General features: G+C 33.7%; 2 protein-coding genes across 2 annotated transcripts; both read right to left on the minus strand.

Annotated features, from left to right (window-relative positions):
- Positions 1-1260: 1260 nt before the first annotated feature.
- Positions 1261-1707, minus strand: LOC139841372 (uncharacterized). The gene has a single exon (XM_071831593.1). The coding sequence runs from the start codon at positions 1705-1707 to the stop codon at positions 1261-1263; it is 447 nt and encodes a 148-aa protein (XP_071687694.1).
- A 6231-nt stretch (positions 1708-7938) lies between these two features.
- Positions 7939-8385, minus strand: LOC139841373 (uncharacterized). The gene has a single exon (XM_071831594.1). The coding sequence runs from the start codon at positions 8383-8385 to the stop codon at positions 7939-7941; it is 447 nt and encodes a 148-aa protein (XP_071687695.1).
- Between the last annotated feature and the right edge of the window lie 12867 nt (positions 8386-21252).

Here is a 21252-nt window from a genome sequence, read left to right on the forward strand (position 1 = left end):
TGTATGTTTCTTCCTTTGTTTGTTGTTGTTTAATGTATTTTGGCCTTTTCTAGATATGCAATTAGTAAATAAATAACGTATGGCCGTTAGTTGTTTGAGGATTTATTTATTTTTAGGAGTTTAAGATTCACATTCAATTGGTTTCCGCTCTAATCGAATAGGATTTTCAAATCCACTCCTCATCATGATGTTCACATGTGTTTGTTGGAGGGTTAACATGCACTTCTTCTTTAAAGCTTACGGTAATTACAATATCGTTTTTATCAAGATTGTATTCATTATTATTTTGGTTGATTTTCTTTCACATTGCTATTGGTGTTTCAGTGTTTGTGATACTTCGATTTGAATTACTGACTGGATTCGAAAGCATGGCTACATCAGCAGCAAAGCATAGATATGCATTCGTATCAGGTAATAATTTTCACCATTTTTAAACAAAAACGATGCGTTACTAAAAAAAACTAAGCTCTGTTGTGATTGGTTATGTTTTGGACATATATAATAATTGACTGCTGCAGGTAAAGAAAGATCAATTCATTGCTTGATTTTGGTTTAATACAATTTCAAAAATTGGTATGTAATTAGTGCGCGAGAAAGGTATACCATAATCTAATGGTTGTTTATTTGTAATTATTATATAACAGTCTTGGGTATGATTAGTAATGAAGTTCCTTCGAAGTTACTGTAATTGATGTAGATATTGGCTTTCATAAAATTAATAGCATCCACCCTTCTGTAACTATCTTTTGCTTAGCAACAAAGTACACTATGTACATAGCTGTATTTTTTGCTTAACAATACGAAATACATAAAAACGTAACCACGCAGCGTAACGCGTCGGGCCACATCTCTAGTTATGTATATTTATAGCCACCCCTTAAAAATGGGTACAACTAGAAATATTCCATTACTATTACAGAACATATTAAAAAAAAAAAAAAAAAAAAAAAAAAAAGGTAACTCGGTTGATAAGTAGGAATCATGCATTACATATTTTTCTACCTAACAAACTTTAATGTCAATATATGTGACTTGTAACATACAATACGTAACAACTATAGAGAAGTGGAGTAATAAACATCTAATCATAATTTATAAGCGCTAATAACTACGAGTATATTGTTGCAACTATTTGCAATACATCAAAAACAACACAGTTTCACAAACCCTACCTCATGGCCTAACATTACACTATACAACAAATTTAAGTAAGGGCAAATTTTAATACTAAATAAATATAAATATAAATAAATATAATTTTTATTGTAAATTCAAAAAACGGATTAGTTGGGTCGGGTTAACAATGCCCGGTATATGCACTCCATTGTTACCCATCAAAATACCCGTTACTTCATTGTAGCTTTCAAACTTTCTTTTCTCCCCTGGCTTCGGCTCAACCGGTTTTTCCTTTTGGCTAACCGGTTTTCTATAATCTGCTGAATTAGCCGCAGCTGAAACTGGCACAGCCTCGGCTCGAGCCGGGTTCCACGGCTCACCGAACAATGTACCTTTGGTTAAAAACTCACGAGCCAGGTAGCCAGCAAGTAGTAGTTTATTATCGCTCGGGGGTAGTCGAGCCGGCGGCTTATGCGGTTTGGCTTGAGCCGTAGTTCGAGGTGTGAACGGCTTGGCTAGCTTCGGTATTGTTAACGGCTTGAGGAAGTCCAATGTTTCATCTCTGTTTTTTTGTCTACGCGTGTGGTTCATTGTAAATTTGCATGTGCGTTTGCCACGTCAGAAAATACCGTATCTTTCATTTACGAAAATGCCCCCAATCTGATGTGATATACTCCTTAATATCAAAAGTCAGGGCTAAAATGGTAATTACCATAACTTTTTTGAAGTAAATTTTCGGATCAAAGTTTGAAAAATTAAAACAAATAATTTAATGGATCTCCGGTGATATCGGAAAACGGCGGCGCGCGGTGAAGATCGGCTACAAAAAAAATTAAAGAGAAAATAAAAGATAAGAAAAAAAGGGTGTGGGAGAGTGTAGAATGTGATGGGTTCATTATATAGGGTAACGAATAATAAATTGCCAATAAAATTGATTAGAATTACAATATAACCGGATTGATTTTTTAACTTATAATCCCTTATGTATATAAATATTTGCATTTTACATCCTTTAAGTAATGAGTATTATTATTTACAACTTTTTTGTTGTAGGGTAATATTATATTTAGTGATGGTAGTCCTTGTGCTTAATGTTAACATGCTATTATATTTAGCTTTTAACTAAATTGTGAAATTGTTTGTACAATATCTTTGTACATATAAGTTATAACGACAATATTAGGAATACATTTACAATAAATTCTTCTATTAATATTTATATTACACTTGTACTCCGTATTATATTTGTTTGATTTATCTATTAAAGTTATGGTTTGAGGATAAGGATTCTTCATCCCGTATGGTTAACATCATAACTAGATAGAATAAATATTATTAGTCCCGTTTATGTCCTGTTTGAATTAATAGATATTGACGTAGTTAGAAGTAAATGACGAAGTAAAAAATTTGCGATCTAGGTTAGAGCTTATATGTGGTACTCCATAGTATGTTAGAGTTATAAAATAAATTTTATTATTTTATGGTCTATGTGAAAAGTTAATATAGGTCGTCACTTTTAATAAGTGGCTTACGATATTCCTGTTATACATGGATGGAGTCTGAGAGTGTATTCGGAGGTTACTTGTTAGGAATTCGGTAGTGGACTCTAACAAAAATATGTGATTGTGGTATCGTCAATCGTAACACACACAAACAACAAACGGATAATAACAAACATATACGATAAAAAATATGATAAACGACGCAAGGATTTAACGTAGTTATATCTCAACTTCATTGGCGTGGAGAAGAGTTTAGTTCACGGGCGTAAACCAGAGATTTTTCTTTATTATTGTGCACACATTACAATGAGGCTAGAGATTACATCATATAGGCAAATCTAATTAAGAAAACGACTTGGCATGCAAGACAATTTTGTCAGTCAGGTTTATGAACCTTCATTCTTGCAATTCAACTTTGTAGCACAAGTTAACTTTGTCTTCAAGCTATAGAACTTTCCATAAATCGGATATTTGCTCCATACTCATTCGTGCTAAAAGGAATTAAATAAGGCAGCAAAATTCCAACTACTTGTTCATCAAGTCAAACACGAATTCTTGTTCCTTTGATCAAATTCTTCATACATTCAACAATCTCCTACTTGAAGAATTCGAGCAAACTCTTCACTACTCAACAATCTCTCACTTAAATATGTTAAACAAACCCGAACATCGATCTCCATTCCAACCAAGAACGTCCAATCACCATTATACCGTCAATTAAACATGGGACACACAAAGTCAATATCGATGGAAGAGCAGACTTTCGATACAAGGTTTTCAACACTACCTGTCAGAACTAGAAACTGATAACCACCTCAACTTTCAATGTTGCTCAAACATCAATAAAAACTCTCGATCTCCTCTCCGCTACGACTTTTGATAACACCAGAATCAAACATCCGAATCACCTCGCACTTCCATGCACGGAAGGAAGTCTTTTGACACCAAATTCGCTAAGCTTCAACCCGATCTCTAGTTACTAACATGGGTACTCTGTAACATCCCAGGTAACACGTTCCCCGTAGCATGATATTGTCCGCTTTGAATGTAGGCGCACAGATTTTTCTTGGCGACCAAACACGACGAGCACTTTCCCAGGAGGTAACCCATCCTGGTAGTGCTCTCGCATGAGCACGCTTAACTGCAGAGTTCTCATGAGATCTGCTGCGCTTGTGGTCCCAAAACGCGTCATGCTATGAAAGATCTCCACACCCTTATAAGGCATGCTTCGTTCCCCTCTCCAACCGATGTGGGACGGATGTAACACGGATGTTACAATCATCCCCCCTAATGGGACACAACGTCCCCGCTGTGCACGTTTGGTCCGGGGCCTGGCTCTGATACCATCTGGGTTATTATCGACCGTCTTACCAAATCTGTACACATCCTAGCCATAAAGGAAACCGATACAATGGAGAGACTGGCGCAACTATACATAGAGGAAATTGTATCTCGTCACGGTGTACCCTTATCGATTATTTTAGATTGAGATGCCCGTTTCGCTTCTAGATTTTGGCGTTCCTTACAAGTGGGTTTGGGAACACGTTTAGATATGAGTACCGCATATCACCCGCAAACCGACGGTCAAAGCGAACGCACGATTCAAACCTCGGAGGACATGTTACGAGCTTGTGTTGTTGATTTCAGAAAAGCTTGGGAAAAGCTTTTGCCTCTGGCCGAATTCTCTTACAACAATAGCTATCACGCGAGCATTAAGGCCGCACCTTTCGAAACTTTATATGGCCGCAAATGCCGTTCTCCTATCTGTTGGGCCGAAGTAGGTGAAAAGCAAATCACTGGACCCGAACTCGTCCATGAAACAACCGAGAAGATTGTCCAGATCCAAGCGAGGCTCAAGACGGCCCATGATCGTCAAAAGAGCTATGCCGACCTTAAACGTAAAGATCTCGAATTCCAGGTAGGTGACCGTGTAATGTTGAAAGTCGCACCATGGAAAGGTGTAATCCGTTTCAAAAAGCGTGGGAAGCTAAATCCGCGATATATTGGTCCTTTCGAAATCTTGGAGTGTGTTGGACCCGTTGCTTACCGTTTGGATCTTCCGACTCAATTGAGCGCAGTTCATCCCACCTTCTACATGTCGAATCTGAAGAAATGTCTTGCTGAACCAGAACTTGTCATACCACTCGAGGAGCTTACGATTGACGAAAAACTCCACTTTGTGGAAGAACCTGTTGAAATTATGGACCGTGAGGTCAAAACCTTGAAACGCAACAAGATTCCAATTATCCGAGTCCGTTGGAATTCTAAACAAGGACCCGAGTTTACGTGGGAGTGAGAGGATCAAATGAAGCAGAAGTATCCTCACCTCTTCACAACTCTACCATCTACCTCAGCTTAAAATTTCGGGACGAAATTTTCTTTAACAGGTGGGTAATGTAACGACCCGAATTTTTCGACCTATATTTGTGCTTTATATTTTCACGAAACTGCGTATTTGTGCGTACCGTGTTAGATTATATTCTGGGATCTTATTTCATGTTGATTACTTTAGTTTATATTTTAAAACGTGTTATTAAGTACTTAGTTACTTAACTTGATCCTCGAATGCTTTTATGACCGTTAGTGTCACTTGACGTTTAGAACGAGCTATGTATTTTGGTACACGTTTAACTTTTGTCATAATTGGAATATTATGACTACATAATACTAATTGTTATTTTCTAATGACAATTACTTGGCTTATTGGTTGCTTAATTACGCTTAGTAATTTGCTAATGCACACTAGTTAGTCTTAATGGACTTTCTACCTTATTAGACTTAAGCCCACCCTACTCTAGCTATTGGACTCTTAAGTTAGCCCAATTTTAAATGAATTATGACCCATTAAGAAGTAGGACAAAAACCCATTAAGATGAGCCAACATACTAGCATTTTTGTTAACTATTACTACAAATGTTGCATGGGATCCCAACAATAAGCACCACCTTTAGACCACCACCATGCAAAAAGCAAAAAGTTGTCCCCTTGTCTCCTCCTCATACCCACGGCCTAAACCACCTACCACCACTATAAATACCAAGCCTCATTCACCCATTTCACACTTGATCTCATTCTCATTTTACACACACTTGCTCTCTAAATGGAAGTTACGATGATACTTCTTTGATGTACCATTTTTTCCCTTTTCTTAATTGATGTTCTTGAGGATAAAAAGTTAGGGTTCGTTGTTGCCGTCTACTCCTGGTCACTGCAGGTTCCTTATTCGATTGTAGCGCAGGTTTGATTTGTTGATTTTCGTGAGTTTTAGGGTTTGAACCGATTTCTACAGGCTTAAAAAAAATACATTTTCCGTAGATGCTAAAATTGAAGCCCTAATTACTAAACATATTAACTCAATTAATCATATTTGTGCTTTTCTCTTTTTTATTCTACATCTACTGTTGTTATTTCTCATTACCTGCTGTTGTGATTATTTGATCAGTGATGTGAGTTTAGAACTGAAACTCATAGAAATTAGTTTTAATTATTTCATGCTTACTTAACTGATCATTGATTATTATGTGAGCTTAGGACTGCAACTATGGTTGAATTTGTTAAATATCAAGTGAATGCAATTTGTTTCATTTTGTGTGTTCTTTTAGTTTATTTATTGTTTAGTTTTCATATTATTGGAAGTTTGTGTATGTGCTATTTTTGTTTTTGTATTTCAAGGTTTGGTATTTTGTGATTTTCATCTTGGTTTTAAGGTTTGTGTATGTAACTGGTATGTGATATTAGGTATAATGTTTATATTGTTATGTCACTTTTTGGAAGTTACAGGGATGCTGGATTTGTTTCAGATTTTCTGTAACCTACTATTGTTGTTGTTGTTTGAAACATTATTAGGGAACATCTTTTCTTTTACATGTTATGAAGGTCTTTTTTGGTTTCTTAATTAAGATTAGTACTTAATTTTATACGTATAATAACTTGGCAAAGTACTAATGGTATATGCAATGAAGAATTGTTTCTGGTATAGCCTCTTAATTTTAACTTTATTAGAGTATCATTATTTCTTAGCGTCAATATTGATGATCTTTTACATGATTTTCCTTGATATGTATGTTTCTTCCTTTGTTTGTTGTTGTTTAATGTATTTTGGCCTTTTCTAGATATGCAATTAGTAAATAAATAACGTATGGCCGTTAGTTGTTTGAGGATTTATTTATTTTTAGGAGTTTAAGATTCACATTCAATTGGTTTCCGCTCTAATCGAATAGGATTTTCAAATCCACTCCTCATCATGATGTTCACATGTGTTTGTTGGAGGGTTAACATGCACTTCTTCTTTAAAGCTTACGGTAATTACAATATCGTTTTTATCAAGATTGTATTCATTATTATTTTGGTTGATTTTCTTTCACATTGCTATTGGTGTTTCAGTGTTTGTGATACTTCGATTTGAATTACTGACTGGATTCGAAAGCATGGCTACATCAGCAGCAAAGCATAGATATGCATTCGTATCAGGTAATAATTTTCACCATTTTTAAACAAAAACGATGCGTTACTAAAAAAAACTAAGCTCTGTTGTGATTGGTTATGTTTTGGACATATATAATAATTGACTGCTGCAGGTAAAGAAAGATCAATTCATTGCTTGATTTTGGTTTAATACAATTTCAAAAATTGGTATGTAATTAGTGCGCGAGAAAGGTATACCATAATCTAATGGTTGTTTATTTGTAATTATTATATAACAGTCTTGGGTATGATTAGTAATGAAGTTCCTTCGAAGTTACTGTAATTGATGTAGATATTGGCTTTCATAAAATTAATAGCATCCACCCTTCTGTAACTATCTTTTGCTTAGCAACAAAGTACACTATGTACATAGCTGTATTTTTTGCTTAACAATACGAAATACATAAAAACGTAACCACGCAGCGTAACGCGTCGGGCCACATCTCTAGTTATGTATATTTATAGCCACCCCTTAAAAATGGGTACAACTAGAAATATTCCATTACTATTACAGAACATATTAAAAAAAAAAAAAAAAAAAAAAAAAAAAAGGTAACTCGGTTGATAAGTAGGAATCATGCATTACATATTTTTCTACCTAACAAACTTTAATGTCAATATATGTGACTTGTAACATACAATACGTAACAACTATAGAGAAGTGGAGTAATAAACATCTAATCATAATTTATAAGCGCTAATAACTACGAGTATATTGTTGCAACTATTTGCAATACATCAAAAACAACACAGTTTCACAAACCCTACCTCATGGCCTAACATTACACTATACAACAAATTTAAGTAAGGGCAAATTTTAATACTAAATAAATATAAATATAAATAAATATAATTTTTATTGTAAATTCAAAAAACGGATTAGTTGGGTCGGGTTAACAATGCCCGGTATATGCACTCCATTGTTACCCATCAAAATACCCGTTACTTCATTGTAGCTTTCAAACTTTCTTTTCTCCCCTGGCTTCGGCTCAACCGGTTTTTCCTTTTGGCTAACCGGTTTTCTATAATCTGCTGAATTAGCCGCAGCTGAAACTGGCACAGCCTCGGCTCGAGCCGGGTTCCACGGCTCACCGAACAATGTACCTTTGGTTAAAAACTCACGAGCCAGGTAGCCAGCAAGTAGTAGTTTATTATCGCTCGGGGGTAGTCGAGCCGGCGGCTTATGCGGTTTGGCTTGAGCCGTAGTTCGAGGTGTGAACGGCTTGGCTAGCTTCGGTATTGTTAACGGCTTGAGGAAGTCCAATGTTTCATCTCTGTTTTTTTGTCTACGCGTGTGGTTCATTGTAAATTTGCATGTGCGTTTGCCACGTCAGAAAATACCGTATCTTTCATTTACGAAAATGCCCCCAATCTGATGTGATATACTCCTTAATATCAAAAGTCAGGGCTAAAATGGTAATTACCATAACTTTTTTGAAGTAAATTTTCGGATCAAAGTTTGAAAAATTAAAACAAATAATTTAATGGATCTCCGGTGATATCGGAAAACGGCGGCGCGCGGTGAAGATCGGCTACAAAAAAAATTAAAGAGAAAATAAAAGATAAGAAAAAAAGGGTGTGGGAGAGTGTAGAATGTGATGGGTTCATTATATAGGGTAACGAATAATAAATTGCCAATAAAATTGATTAGAATTACAATATAACCGGATTGATTTTTTAACTTATAATCCCTTATGTATATAAATATTTGCATTTTACATCCTTTAAGTAATGAGTATTATTATTTACAACTTTTTTGTTGTAGGGTAATATTATATTTAGTGATGGTAGTCCTTGTGCTTAATGTTAACATGCTATTATATTTAGCTTTTAACTAAATTGTGAAATTGTTTGTACAATATCTTTGTACATATAAGTTATAACGACAATATTAGGAATACATTTACAATAAATTCTTCTATTAATATTTATATTACACTTGTACTCCGTATTATATTTGTTTGATTTATCTATTAAAGTTATGGTTTGAGGATAAGGATTCTTCATCCCGTATGGTTAACATCATAACTAGATAGAATAAATATTATTAGTCCCGTTTATGTCCTGTTTGAATTAATAGATATTGACGTAGTTAGAAGTAAATGACGAAGTAAAAAATTTGCGATCTAGGTTAGAGCTTATATGTGGTACTCCATAGTATGTTAGAGTTATAAAATAAATTTTATTATTTTATGGTCTATGTGAAAAGTTAATATAGGTCGTCACTTTTAATAAGTGGCTTACGATATTCCTGTTATACATGGATGGAGTCTGAGAGTGTATTCGGAGGTTACTTGTTAGGAATTCGGTAGTGGACTCTAACAAAAATATGTGATTGTGGTATCGTCAATCGTAACACACACAAACAACAAACGGATAATAACAAACATATACGATAAAAAATATGATAAACGACGCAAGGATTTAACGTAGTTATATCTCAACTTCATTGGCGTGGAGAAGAGTTTAGTTCACGGGCGTAAACCAGAGATTTTTCTTTATTATTGTGCACACATTACAATGAGGCTAGAGATTACATCATATAGGCAAATCTAATTAAGAAAACGACTTGGCATGCAAGACAATTTTGTCAGTCAGGTTTATGAACCTTCATTCTTGCAATTCAACTTTGTAGCACAAGTTAACTTTGTCTTCAAGCTATAGAACTTTCCATAAATCGGATATTTGCTCCATACTCATTCGTGCTAAAAGGAATTAAATAAGGCAGCAAAATTCCAACTACTTGTTCATCAAGTCAAACACGAATTCTTGTTCCTTTGATCAAATTCTTCATACATTCAACAATCTCCTACTTGAAGAATTCGAGCAAACTCTTCACTACTCAACAATCTCTCACTTAAATATGTTAAACAAACCCGAACATCGATCTCCATTCCAACCAAGAACGTCCAATCACCATTATACCGTCAATTAAACATGGGACACACAAAGTCAATATCGATGGAAGAGCAGACTTTCGATACAAGGTTTTCAACACTACCTGTCAGAACTAGAAACTGATAACCACCTCAACTTTCAATGTTGCTCAAACATCAATAAAAACTCTCGATCTCCTCTCCGCTACGACTTTTGATAACACCAGAATCAAACATCCGAATCACCTCGCACTTCCATGCACGGAAGGAAGTCTTTTGACACCAAATTCGCTAAGCTTCAACCCGATCTCTAGTTACTAACATGGGTACTCTGTAACATCCCAGGTAACACGTTCCCCGTAGCATGATATTGTCCGCTTTGAATGTAGGCGCACAGATTTTTCTTGGCGACCAAACACGACGAGCACTTTCCCAGGAGGTAACCCATCCTGGTAGTGCTCTCGCATGAGCACGCTTAACTGCAGAGTTCTCATGAGATCTGCTGCGCTTGTGGTCCCAAAACGCGTCATGCTATGAAAGATCTCCACACCCTTATAAGGCATGCTTCGTTCCCCTCTCCAACCGATGTGGGACGGATGTAACACGGATGTTACAATCATCCCCCCTAATGGGACACAACGTCCCCGCTGTGCACGTTTGGTCCGGGGCCTGGCTCTGATACCATCTGGGTTATTATCGACCGTCTTACCAAATCTGTACACATCCTAGCCATAAAGGAAACCGATACAATGGAGAGACTGGCGCAACTATACATAGAGGAAATTGTATCTCGTCACGGTGTACCCTTATCGATTATTTTAGATTGAGATGCCCGTTTCGCTTCTAGATTTTGGCGTTCCTTACAAGTGGGTTTGGGAACACGTTTAGATATGAGTACCGCATATCACCCGCAAACCGACGGTCAAAGCGAACGCACGATTCAAACCTCGGAGGACATGTTACGAGCTTGTGTTGTTGATTTCAGAAAAGCTTGGGAAAAGCTTTTGCCTCTGGCCGAATTCTCTTACAACAATAGCTATCACGCGAGCATTAAGGCCGCACCTTTCGAAACTTTATATGGCCGCAAATGCCGTTCTCCTATCTGTTGGGCCGAAGTAGGTGAAAAGCAAATCACTGGACCCGAACTCGTCCATGAAACAACCGAGAAGATTGTCCAGATCCAAGCGAGGCTCAAGACGGCCCATGATCGTCAAAAGAGCTATGCCGACCTTAAACGTAAAGATCTCGAATTCCAGGTAGGTGACCGTGTAATGTTGAAAGTCGCACCATGGAAAGGTGTAATCCGTTTCAAAAAGCGTGGGAAGCTAAATCCGCGATATATTGGTCCTTTCGAAATCTTGGAGTGTGTTGGACCCGTTGCTTACCGTTTGGATCTTCCGACTCAATTGAGCGCAGTTCATCCCACCTTCTACATGTCGAATCTGAAGAAATGTCTTGCTGAACCAGAACTTGTCATACCACTCGAGGAGCTTACGATTGACGAAAAACTCCACTTTGTGGAAGAACCTGTTGAAATTATGGACCGTGAGGTCAAAACCTTGAAACGCAACAAGATTCCAATTATCCGAGTCCGTTGGAATTCTAAACAAGGACCCGAGTTTACGTGGGAGTGAGAGGATCAAATGAAGCAGAAGTATCCTCACCTCTTCACAACTCTACCATCTACCTCAGCTTAAAATTTCGGGACGAAATTTTCTTTAACAGGTGGGTAATGTAACGACCCGAATTTTTCGACCTATATTTGTGCTTTATATTTTCACGAAACTGCGTATTTGTGCGTACCGTGTTAGATTATATTCTGGGATCTTATTTCATGTTGATTACTTTAGTTTATATTTTAAAACGTGTTATTAAGTACTTAGTTACTTAACTTGATCCTCGAATGCTTTTATGACCGTTAGTGTCACTTGACGTTTAGAACGAGCTATGTATTTTGGTACACGTTTAACTTTTGTCATAATTGGAATATTATGACTACATAATACTAATTGTTATTTTCTAATGACAATTACTTGGCTTATTGGTTGCTTAATTACGCTTAGTAATTTGCTAATGCACACTAGTTAGTCTTAATGGACTTTCTACCTTATTAGACTTAAGCCCACCCTACTCTAGCTATTGGACTCTTAAGTTAGCCCAATTTTAAATGAATTATGACCCATTAAGAAGTAGGACAAAAACCCATTAAGATGAGCCAACATACTAGCATTTTTGTTAACTATTACTACAAATGTTGCATGGGATCCCAACAATAAGCACCACCTTTAGACCACCACCATGCAAAAAGCAAAAAGTTGTCCCCTTGTCTCCTCCTCATACCCACGGCCTAAACCACCTACCACCACTATAAATACCAAGCCTCATTCACCCATTTCACACTTGATCTCATTCTCATTTTACACACACTTGCTCTCTAATTTTCTCTCTAGTTTTTCTCACACTAAAAATTGTAAGTTTTAAATTTTCTTCTTTTTCTCTTCATGATCGCGACATCATCATCATCATCTAAGATCAAGCTTTCTAGCTTTTTGATCTTGTTATATCTTGTAGATTCAAACTTTGATTTGAATCCTTCAAGAACATAAAAGATTCAAGCTTTCTATCTTTGAATCTTCATTACTTTGTTGGATCTAAGTTTTCTAGCTTATGATCTCTTTATTTTGTTAAAAAGATCAAAACTTGTGTTTATGATCTTCATGAAACTTGAAGATCTAGCCTTTTGCTTTAAAGATCTTCAAGAACATAAAAGATTCAAGCTTTCTAGCTTTGGATCTTCATTACTTTGATGGATCTAAGCTTTATAGCTTAAGATCACTTTGTTTTTGCTAAAACATCAAAACTTGTGTTTATGATCTTCATGAAACTTGAAGATCTAGCTTCTTGCTTTAAAGATCTTCAAGAACATAAAAGATTCAAGCTTTTTAGCTTTGAAATCTCATAATTATTGTTAAGGGATCCTAGCTTTCTAGCTTAGGGTTTCATTACTTTGTTTGATCAAATTTATGATCTTGCTTGTTTGATTGAATCAAAGTTTGTAGCTTTACTTGTGAATAGAATTTGTATTTGTGTTGAGACTAAGAACATGATGTAACCTTGGTTCATCATCCTTCTAAAACTCTTAAGTGAGTTGTATATCTCCTTAGTCTTGACATGGTGTGTTGATGGTTGAACCTTGGTCAAAGTGATGTTAAAACATCAAAGAGTTGTACACTTGAAGCTTACACGCATCACGGATGAGAACCGTGATGAGCATCAAGCATCAAGAAACTCACTGGAGCACTTGTTTACTGTTTTTCGGGGTCTGATCAGACACTTGAGACTTCTGGAAAGTTGATTTTCATATAGTTCGGTTCGATTAGATTACTTTTCGTTTAATACTCGCATAAATTCGATATACGGTTTAGGATTTATAGCCTTCCGAAAATCACTACGCCTTTGTAACGACGTGCTGAAAATTCTGACCTACTCGCGCTTGAACCGTCGCCACGGTCAAACGACATCGAGTTAGGATCTGATAATTTGAAAGAGGTACGAGGACTCACATACGGAGCCTTGGCCACTGACCACGCGTCTTTTCGGTTTGTATAGAGGTCGTAGCAGCTATCCGAAGTCAACCTTTTATTTCGATCTCTATTCTTGTTGAAAATTTACTTTGTCTTTTACGAATGATGACGATGATGATGATGATGATACTTAAGACTTAATTTATTTACCTTAGAACTTTTGGGGACAATTTACTGACTTAGTAACCTTTGACTTAGGTTGAGGACCTTTCGAACCGACTTACTACTTGCATACTTTTCATATCGACTTTTACCGCGTTTATCACTGTGAGTTATAGCTCCCTTTCTACTTTACTATTTTTAGGCCTGAGAATACATGCGCTTTTTATGTTTTACTTACTAGATACGAGTACTTAAACTTAATATATGTGTGGGTTATATAACGCATAAATTTTCCCCTTAGCACGGTAACGTTTAACTATTGGTTTTTGAACCGGTAGACGCGAATCTTAGATATGGATCCATAGGGTTTGACATCCCCACTCGGGCTAGTCTCGCTAGCATTTAATGGGTGTTTAATACTCCGAGAACATACGCACTCGCCATGTGTACTTTTAGGGGGTGATATATTATTTTACGTTAAGTTAGTTACCATGTGCCCACGGATAAGCATATACTTTTCATACTGTTTAGAATACGGAAATCTCGTAGTCTACATTATATCGTTGTTTACAAAAACTATAGCTCACCAATTTTCGCGTTGACATTTTAAAGCATGTTATTTCTCAGGTGCTTAGACGTTGTTGCTTCTGCTGTTAGACTTACTGTTATAGACTCGCTGTGTTAGACTTCCGCTGCATTATTTAGAGATGTCTCAATCATGGAACTTTTATTTTGCATTCACAACTTATATTATTTTTGAACAATGACGTTGTAATGACCTTTGTGTCACGTACTTATGTTAATGCCTTCTATTTGTAGAAGCACGTTATCTTTTGTAAAACACTTGACGTTGGTAAAAACGTTACCTTTTCACGAATGCAAAACTTGTTTTAAAACAACATATAGTATTATACCGTGTAATGGACTTGTTGTTGATGATCCGTACATGATAGTTTTGTACGGGGCGTCACATTTGGTATCAGAGCATTGGTTGTAGGGAATTAGGTTGCATTAGTGTGTCTTGACCGAGTCGAGTAGGATTCACTATTAGGACTAATCTACAACTTGCTCGTTTACTTGTTTCTGCGGAACTGTTGCATGCTACTGCTTACTTTTACTGCTATGTGAACTTGCTGTATGCTATTGCTTATTCTCGCTACTGCATGCTACTATCTGCTTTTGATTGCATGTTACTTCTGTTTGATACTGTTAACAATGCCATGCTATGTACTATTGTAGACAATCTAGGCTGCTGTAGTTATTATGCCTGATTACGTGCTTGCTATATGTCTTACTGACATGGAATAAGTAATTGATTGCTATATTACTATAGCATTATTACTTATTGGATAACGGATTTTGACTTAAGTCAAAATTTTTGTTTGGAAGATCGATGGCAAACGGAAGAGGTCCAAGAAAAATGCCCACCGCAGCACAAATTGAGGAGATGATAGCTGCTCTAGTAGCCGCAGCTATGGCGGATGCCAACCCTGCACAAGCTCTAATGGTGAACCAGATTGCTCAGAACGGGTGTACGTATAAGGAATTTCAGAGTTGCAAGCCCCACAATTTTAGTGGAACAGAAGGGCCAGTTGGGCTAACGAGATGGTTTGAAAAGTTGGAATCTGTGTTCCGTGTGAGTAACTGCTCCGAAGTGAATAAGACCAAGTTCGCATCCTGCACGCTGTCGGGTGGCGCTTTGACTTGGTGGAATACGTTCGCCCAGGCCCATGGAATTGACGAAGCTTATGCAACATCCTGGGAGGAGTTTAAGAGGGCTATGATCGAGGAGTACTACCCCAGAACCGAAATTCAGAAAATGGAAGCAGAATTTTGGGAACTGAAGGTCGTAGGAACTGATCTTGATGGCTATAACCGAAGGTACTTGGAGTTGGCATTGATGTGCCCCACAATGGTTACTCCCGAGTTCAAATGAATGGAACGGTATCTGTGGGGACTCCCCAAGGACATCCAGGGAAATGTCACCTCTTCGAAACCAGCGAATGTCCCAGAAGCTATGCACATGGTGTGACGACTCGGAAATTTCCGACCAAATTTAAACTTAATCTTTGAATGTTTTCGACACGATAAGCAAAGTCTGTAATGTTGAGTCTCGAAAGTTTTGAACTATTTCATATATCCATTTAACCTTTGACTATTCCCGACGATTCACGAACAAGTGTTGTATATATATATATATATATATATATATATATATATATATATATATATATATATATATATATATATATATATATAAATATATAAATAAATATATATAAATATATATAAGTATATATATATATATATATATATATATATATATATATATATATCTAAATAAATATAAATGAGAGTATTGAAAATAAAAAAAATATAAACGAATCATTAGAATTAAAATGTAAAAATAATAAATAAAATAATTAAGTTCTATTAGGATATATATATATATATATATATATATATATATATATATATATATATATATATATATATATATATATATATATATATATATATATATATATATATATATATATATATATATATGATTTCTATTTATAACTATTATATTGTAAAATATATGAAATATATAAATATTCAATATTCAATAAATATTATCATATCATATATAATATAATTATTACATAATTAATAAATTAAATGTAATTACAAGTTGAATTATAGTTGTTATATTATTATTACATTCATTATAATTATTAATATCAATATTAGTACTATAAATATTAATAAAGATTATAATATGAAATTTGATACATTGATTTGTTATAGTATCATTATTATTAATGTTATTGTTATCATTGTTAATATCATTACTAATATAACTAATAGTGAAATTATAATTTTAGTTACTGTGATTAATATTAGTATTATCAATATTATTGAAATTATAAATTATTATTATTATCATTATTATAGTTACTAGAAAATAACACAAATTAATTATTATTATCATTAAGAATATTATTAATATCATTTGTATGATTCGTAATAATATTATTATTATACTTGTATTATTATTAGATAAAATATTAAGGGTATTATATTAAGATATATATAAATATATAAACAAATACGAATTTCAGTTATATATAGATAAATACGTATATACTAATATATAAATACATAAATATAGTATTTCTAATATTATTATTATTAGTATTTTTTTATTAATCTGTATGAGGAATATAATTATTATTAATTAATATTATCATTATCACTAATATAATTATATTACTTATAGTTTATAAAAAAAAAAGCAAAATAAGTATAAATCTGTTTCCAATTGTTCTCTTTCTGTAGATGATTATCTCAGTTGTACAAATCAGAATCTTAACACAAGGATAAAACCAAATTCTGTTAGCCATCTATATCACTTTTTATTTTTTATTTATTTACTCGTCTGTACGAATAATTGATTATTTGGCGATTTGTTTCTGCTTTATAACGATCAATTAAGTCATTATATTAGGGAAGAATGATTCAGTCTTTCTTTTATACATCTCCATTCTCAATTAAGAACCATTACAACTCTTATTTAATCTAATTTTAAACTAAAATACTGAAGAACACAGCATGTTCTCTGTTTTGCTTCCAATTTTCAAATTGAACGATTTCGAATTAGATTTCAAAAATGTATTAATGCAATGTTGGTTGGAATCTTTTATTCCAACTATCTGTAAAATCTCAGAGTCCAATTCCTTATATTGATTCTAAATTTTTGAGTCAAAGTTGTTTTTCAAAAAGTCAAAGTTATTGTTCTTTGCGAAATTCAAAATCAATTTGATGTTTTAGGATCGATTAAGGGTTTAGAAAGTTTATAAATAAGTTTTAGAGTATAATTCAGGTTATAATCGTAAGCTAAAAACATCTAGAATTTTGAATCAATGGTTGAGTTATCATCGAGCCATTTAAACTGTTTTATTTATTTTTATGATTTAATCAAGTCTGTTAAATTAATGTAAATGGTTATCCGTGGTTTTGTTACGTTTAAAAGATCCTAAAATAAATCAAATAAATTGTTGGTAACTGGGTTTGATCACTGGTCGTTTAAAGAGTGAAGAAGAAGAAGGAAGTTAGGAAAACAGGAAACATCAGGTTAAAATTAATTTAGGAGTAATATAAATCAGAAATATTGAAACGGAGGAGTGGTGCTGAGTGCTTTCGTGTTATCGAGAGGTCGCGGGTTCGAGCCCGGGCAGTGGCGTATTTTTTTGGGACTTGTTTTTCTTCAAAGGTTGTTACCTAAACTATTATTATTATTATTATTATTATTATTATTATTATTATTATTATTATTATTATTATTATTATTATTATTATTATTATTATTATTATAATTATTATTATTATTATAATTGTAATTATCATTATTATTATTATTATTATTATTATTATTATTATTATTATTATCATCATCATCATCATCATCATCATCATCATCATCATCATTATTATTATTCATATTATTATTATAAGTGATATTGTTATGATCATAATTATTATTGTTATTATTATGATTGTTATTATTATTGTTATTAGTAGTATTATAGTTATTATTATCAATATTATTACTAATAAAAGTATTAGTTACAATTTATTATTATTATCATGATTATAATTACAATTAGGATTATTATTATTATTAATACTAATATTATTATCATTAATAGTATTATTATTAAGTAGGATAACTACTGACATTATCATTAATACTAAGATTGTTATTATTATTATTATGATGATTAAGATTATTATTATTACCAAAATAACACAAACTATTATTATTATTATTATTATTATTATTATTATTATTATTATTATTATTATTAGTATTAGTATCATTATGTACTTATTAGTATTATTAGAATCATTATTAACATATGTATTATCATTAATATCATTATCATTTTTATTATTAGTATTATCGTTATTAATAAGATTATTATTAGTATGACTATTATTAGTAAATCATTAATATCAAAGCTATCATTTTTAACAAATAAATATTTGGTACATAAAATCTACTTATCACATATACTACAATTATATTAATAATCTATATAACTATATATATAAGACATATTAACATTTCTTATATAAATACTTACATACAACAAATTTGACATTTTTAATATAATACTAAATATATATATGGATATATTAATATAACTAAATGTGTAAATTTTAATCATTTTAAATATATATAAAATAAATATATATAACATATACTTTAAGATATAATATAAGTATATATTTTAAATGGAATTTAATATAAATTATATAAACTACAAACACATAATTAATATATAATTAATAAAGGGAAACCATGTGATTTTCATTATATATTTTAATAGATATACAATTGATATAGGTTCGTGAATCCGAGGCCAACCCTGCATGGTTCAGTTTCATCGTATGAATATTTTTACTACAAAATAAGTATTGTGAGTTCATTTGATTACCTTTTACTCTTTACATTTTTGGGACTGAGAATACATGCGCTGTTTTATAACTGTTTTGTTAAATGCTTTTGAAATATATTTTGAACTGCGAATACATGAAATACTTTTATAACTGTTTTACGAAATAGACACAAGTAATCGAAACTACATTCTATGGTTGAATTATCGAAATCGGATGTGCCCTTTTTATCATGTCCGATGTTTTCCCGGAATGATGGCGAATTTATCATGTCCGATGTTTTCCCAGAACGATGGCGAATTTATCATGTCCGATGTTTTCCCGGAATGATGGCGAATTTATCATGTCCGATGTTTTCCCGGAATGATGGCGAATTTATCATGTCCGATGTTTTCCCGGAATGATGGCGAATTTATCATGTCCGAGGTTTTCCCGGAATGATGGTAAATTTATCATGTCCGAAGTTGTCCCGGAATGATGAGGATATTCTATATGCAATTTGTTAAGGTCGATTACCAGGTGTTCAATCCATATGAATGAATTTTATGCATAATGGTTATGGGAAATGGGAATATCAATTCTGGTGGTCTATTAAAATGATGAATTTTATTGTTTACGATAAACCTATGAACTCACCAACCTTTTGGTTGACACTTTAAAGCATGTTGATTCTCAGGTATGAAAGAAATCTTCCGTTGTGCATTAGCTCATTCTAGAGATATTACTTGGAGTCATTCATGACATATTTCAAAAGACGTTGCATTCGAGTCGTCGAGTTCATCAAGATTATTATTAAGTCGTTGATAGTTTGATATATTATGAAATGGGATGCATGCCTGTCAACTTTCGATGAAATGAAAGTTTGTCTTTTAAAAACGAATGCAATATTTGTAAAATGTATCATATAGAGGTCAAGTACCTCGCGATGAAATCAACTATTATGAATCATTTATAATCGATATGGACTTCGTCCAGATGGATTAGGACGGGTCATTAGAGTTAGTATCAGAACGGTGGTCTTAGCGAACCAGGTCTTGCATTAGTGTGTCTAACTGATAGTTGTTTAGATACATTAGTGGGTCTGGACTTCGACCGTGTCTACATGTCAAAAGTTTTGCTTATCATTTAGTGTCGAAAAATTATTTGCTTATCATCCTTAAAGTCTAGACACGTCTTACTGTCTTTATTGCATAGACAGTGTATAGATAAATTCATATCTTAGTGTATCTGTTACTGTTACCTTTGCCTGACAGCTTCCGTAGATTCCTCCGTAACTTATGGAATTTTAGTATTATATATGCATATGTAAATTATGTATTGCAGGGTACTAATCTACATTCTATAATCTATTTCTTATCGAAAAATCCTTCATTCAATCGAACGAAATGGAACTCGTCACTAGTTCAAGTTCCTTGGATTCCGATAGCTATTCCAATATGGAAACACACTCTAGCTCCGAAAGCAGTGTGACCGGAATGGACCAACCAATCATCCATCCCTAATTCATCTGATGGGTTCGTAGTCTACTTAATCACTGGAGACAAGAAGAAGGTGATCCTTTCCACCCACCTTATTGCCCTCTCAACAAGGAACCTGAAGCACTTATCGGCGAACCTATCCGAAACACCATTTTCTCTCTCATTTCCAGAGTATCTTGTCATGATTATATACTAAACCAAATTCTAGACCTTATTTATCCGCTCGTCTGAACCGATAATCACCCCGGTATAATAGAGGAAGTCAACGAGCTTCGCGCTCGAGTAATCAATTTGGAGAATATGGTGCAAAACTTACCAGCTTCAGCAACATCACCAGCCCCAACAATACCACCAACAAACCAAGTTTCAACATCACATGCCTCAACATCCCATTCTGTACCTCGAGTATAATCATCGTTCTACATCAATTATCTTCGTTCTTTATGGCGATTAAGTAATCTCTAATGTTTTAGAGATTATGTATTCTAGTTCTAACGGTAAACCAAATGAGATTAATATCATATTAACTCAATAAATCCATGATTACATCTGAAGAAAATATATATGTATATATGTTTTCATAAAGATTGTAATTAAAAATTCTTTTGTACAAACTGTTAATGGTGAAAATATTTTAACGGGTAGGTAATACGTATCCTACTTACATCCACAGATATACGTGTCC

This window comes from Rutidosis leptorrhynchoides, chromosome 4 (genome assembly GCF_046630445.1).
Source record: "Rutidosis leptorrhynchoides isolate AG116_Rl617_1_P2 chromosome 4, CSIRO_AGI_Rlap_v1, whole genome shotgun sequence".
Lineage (NCBI taxonomy): Eukaryota > Viridiplantae > Streptophyta > Magnoliopsida > Asterales > Asteraceae > Rutidosis > Rutidosis leptorrhynchoides.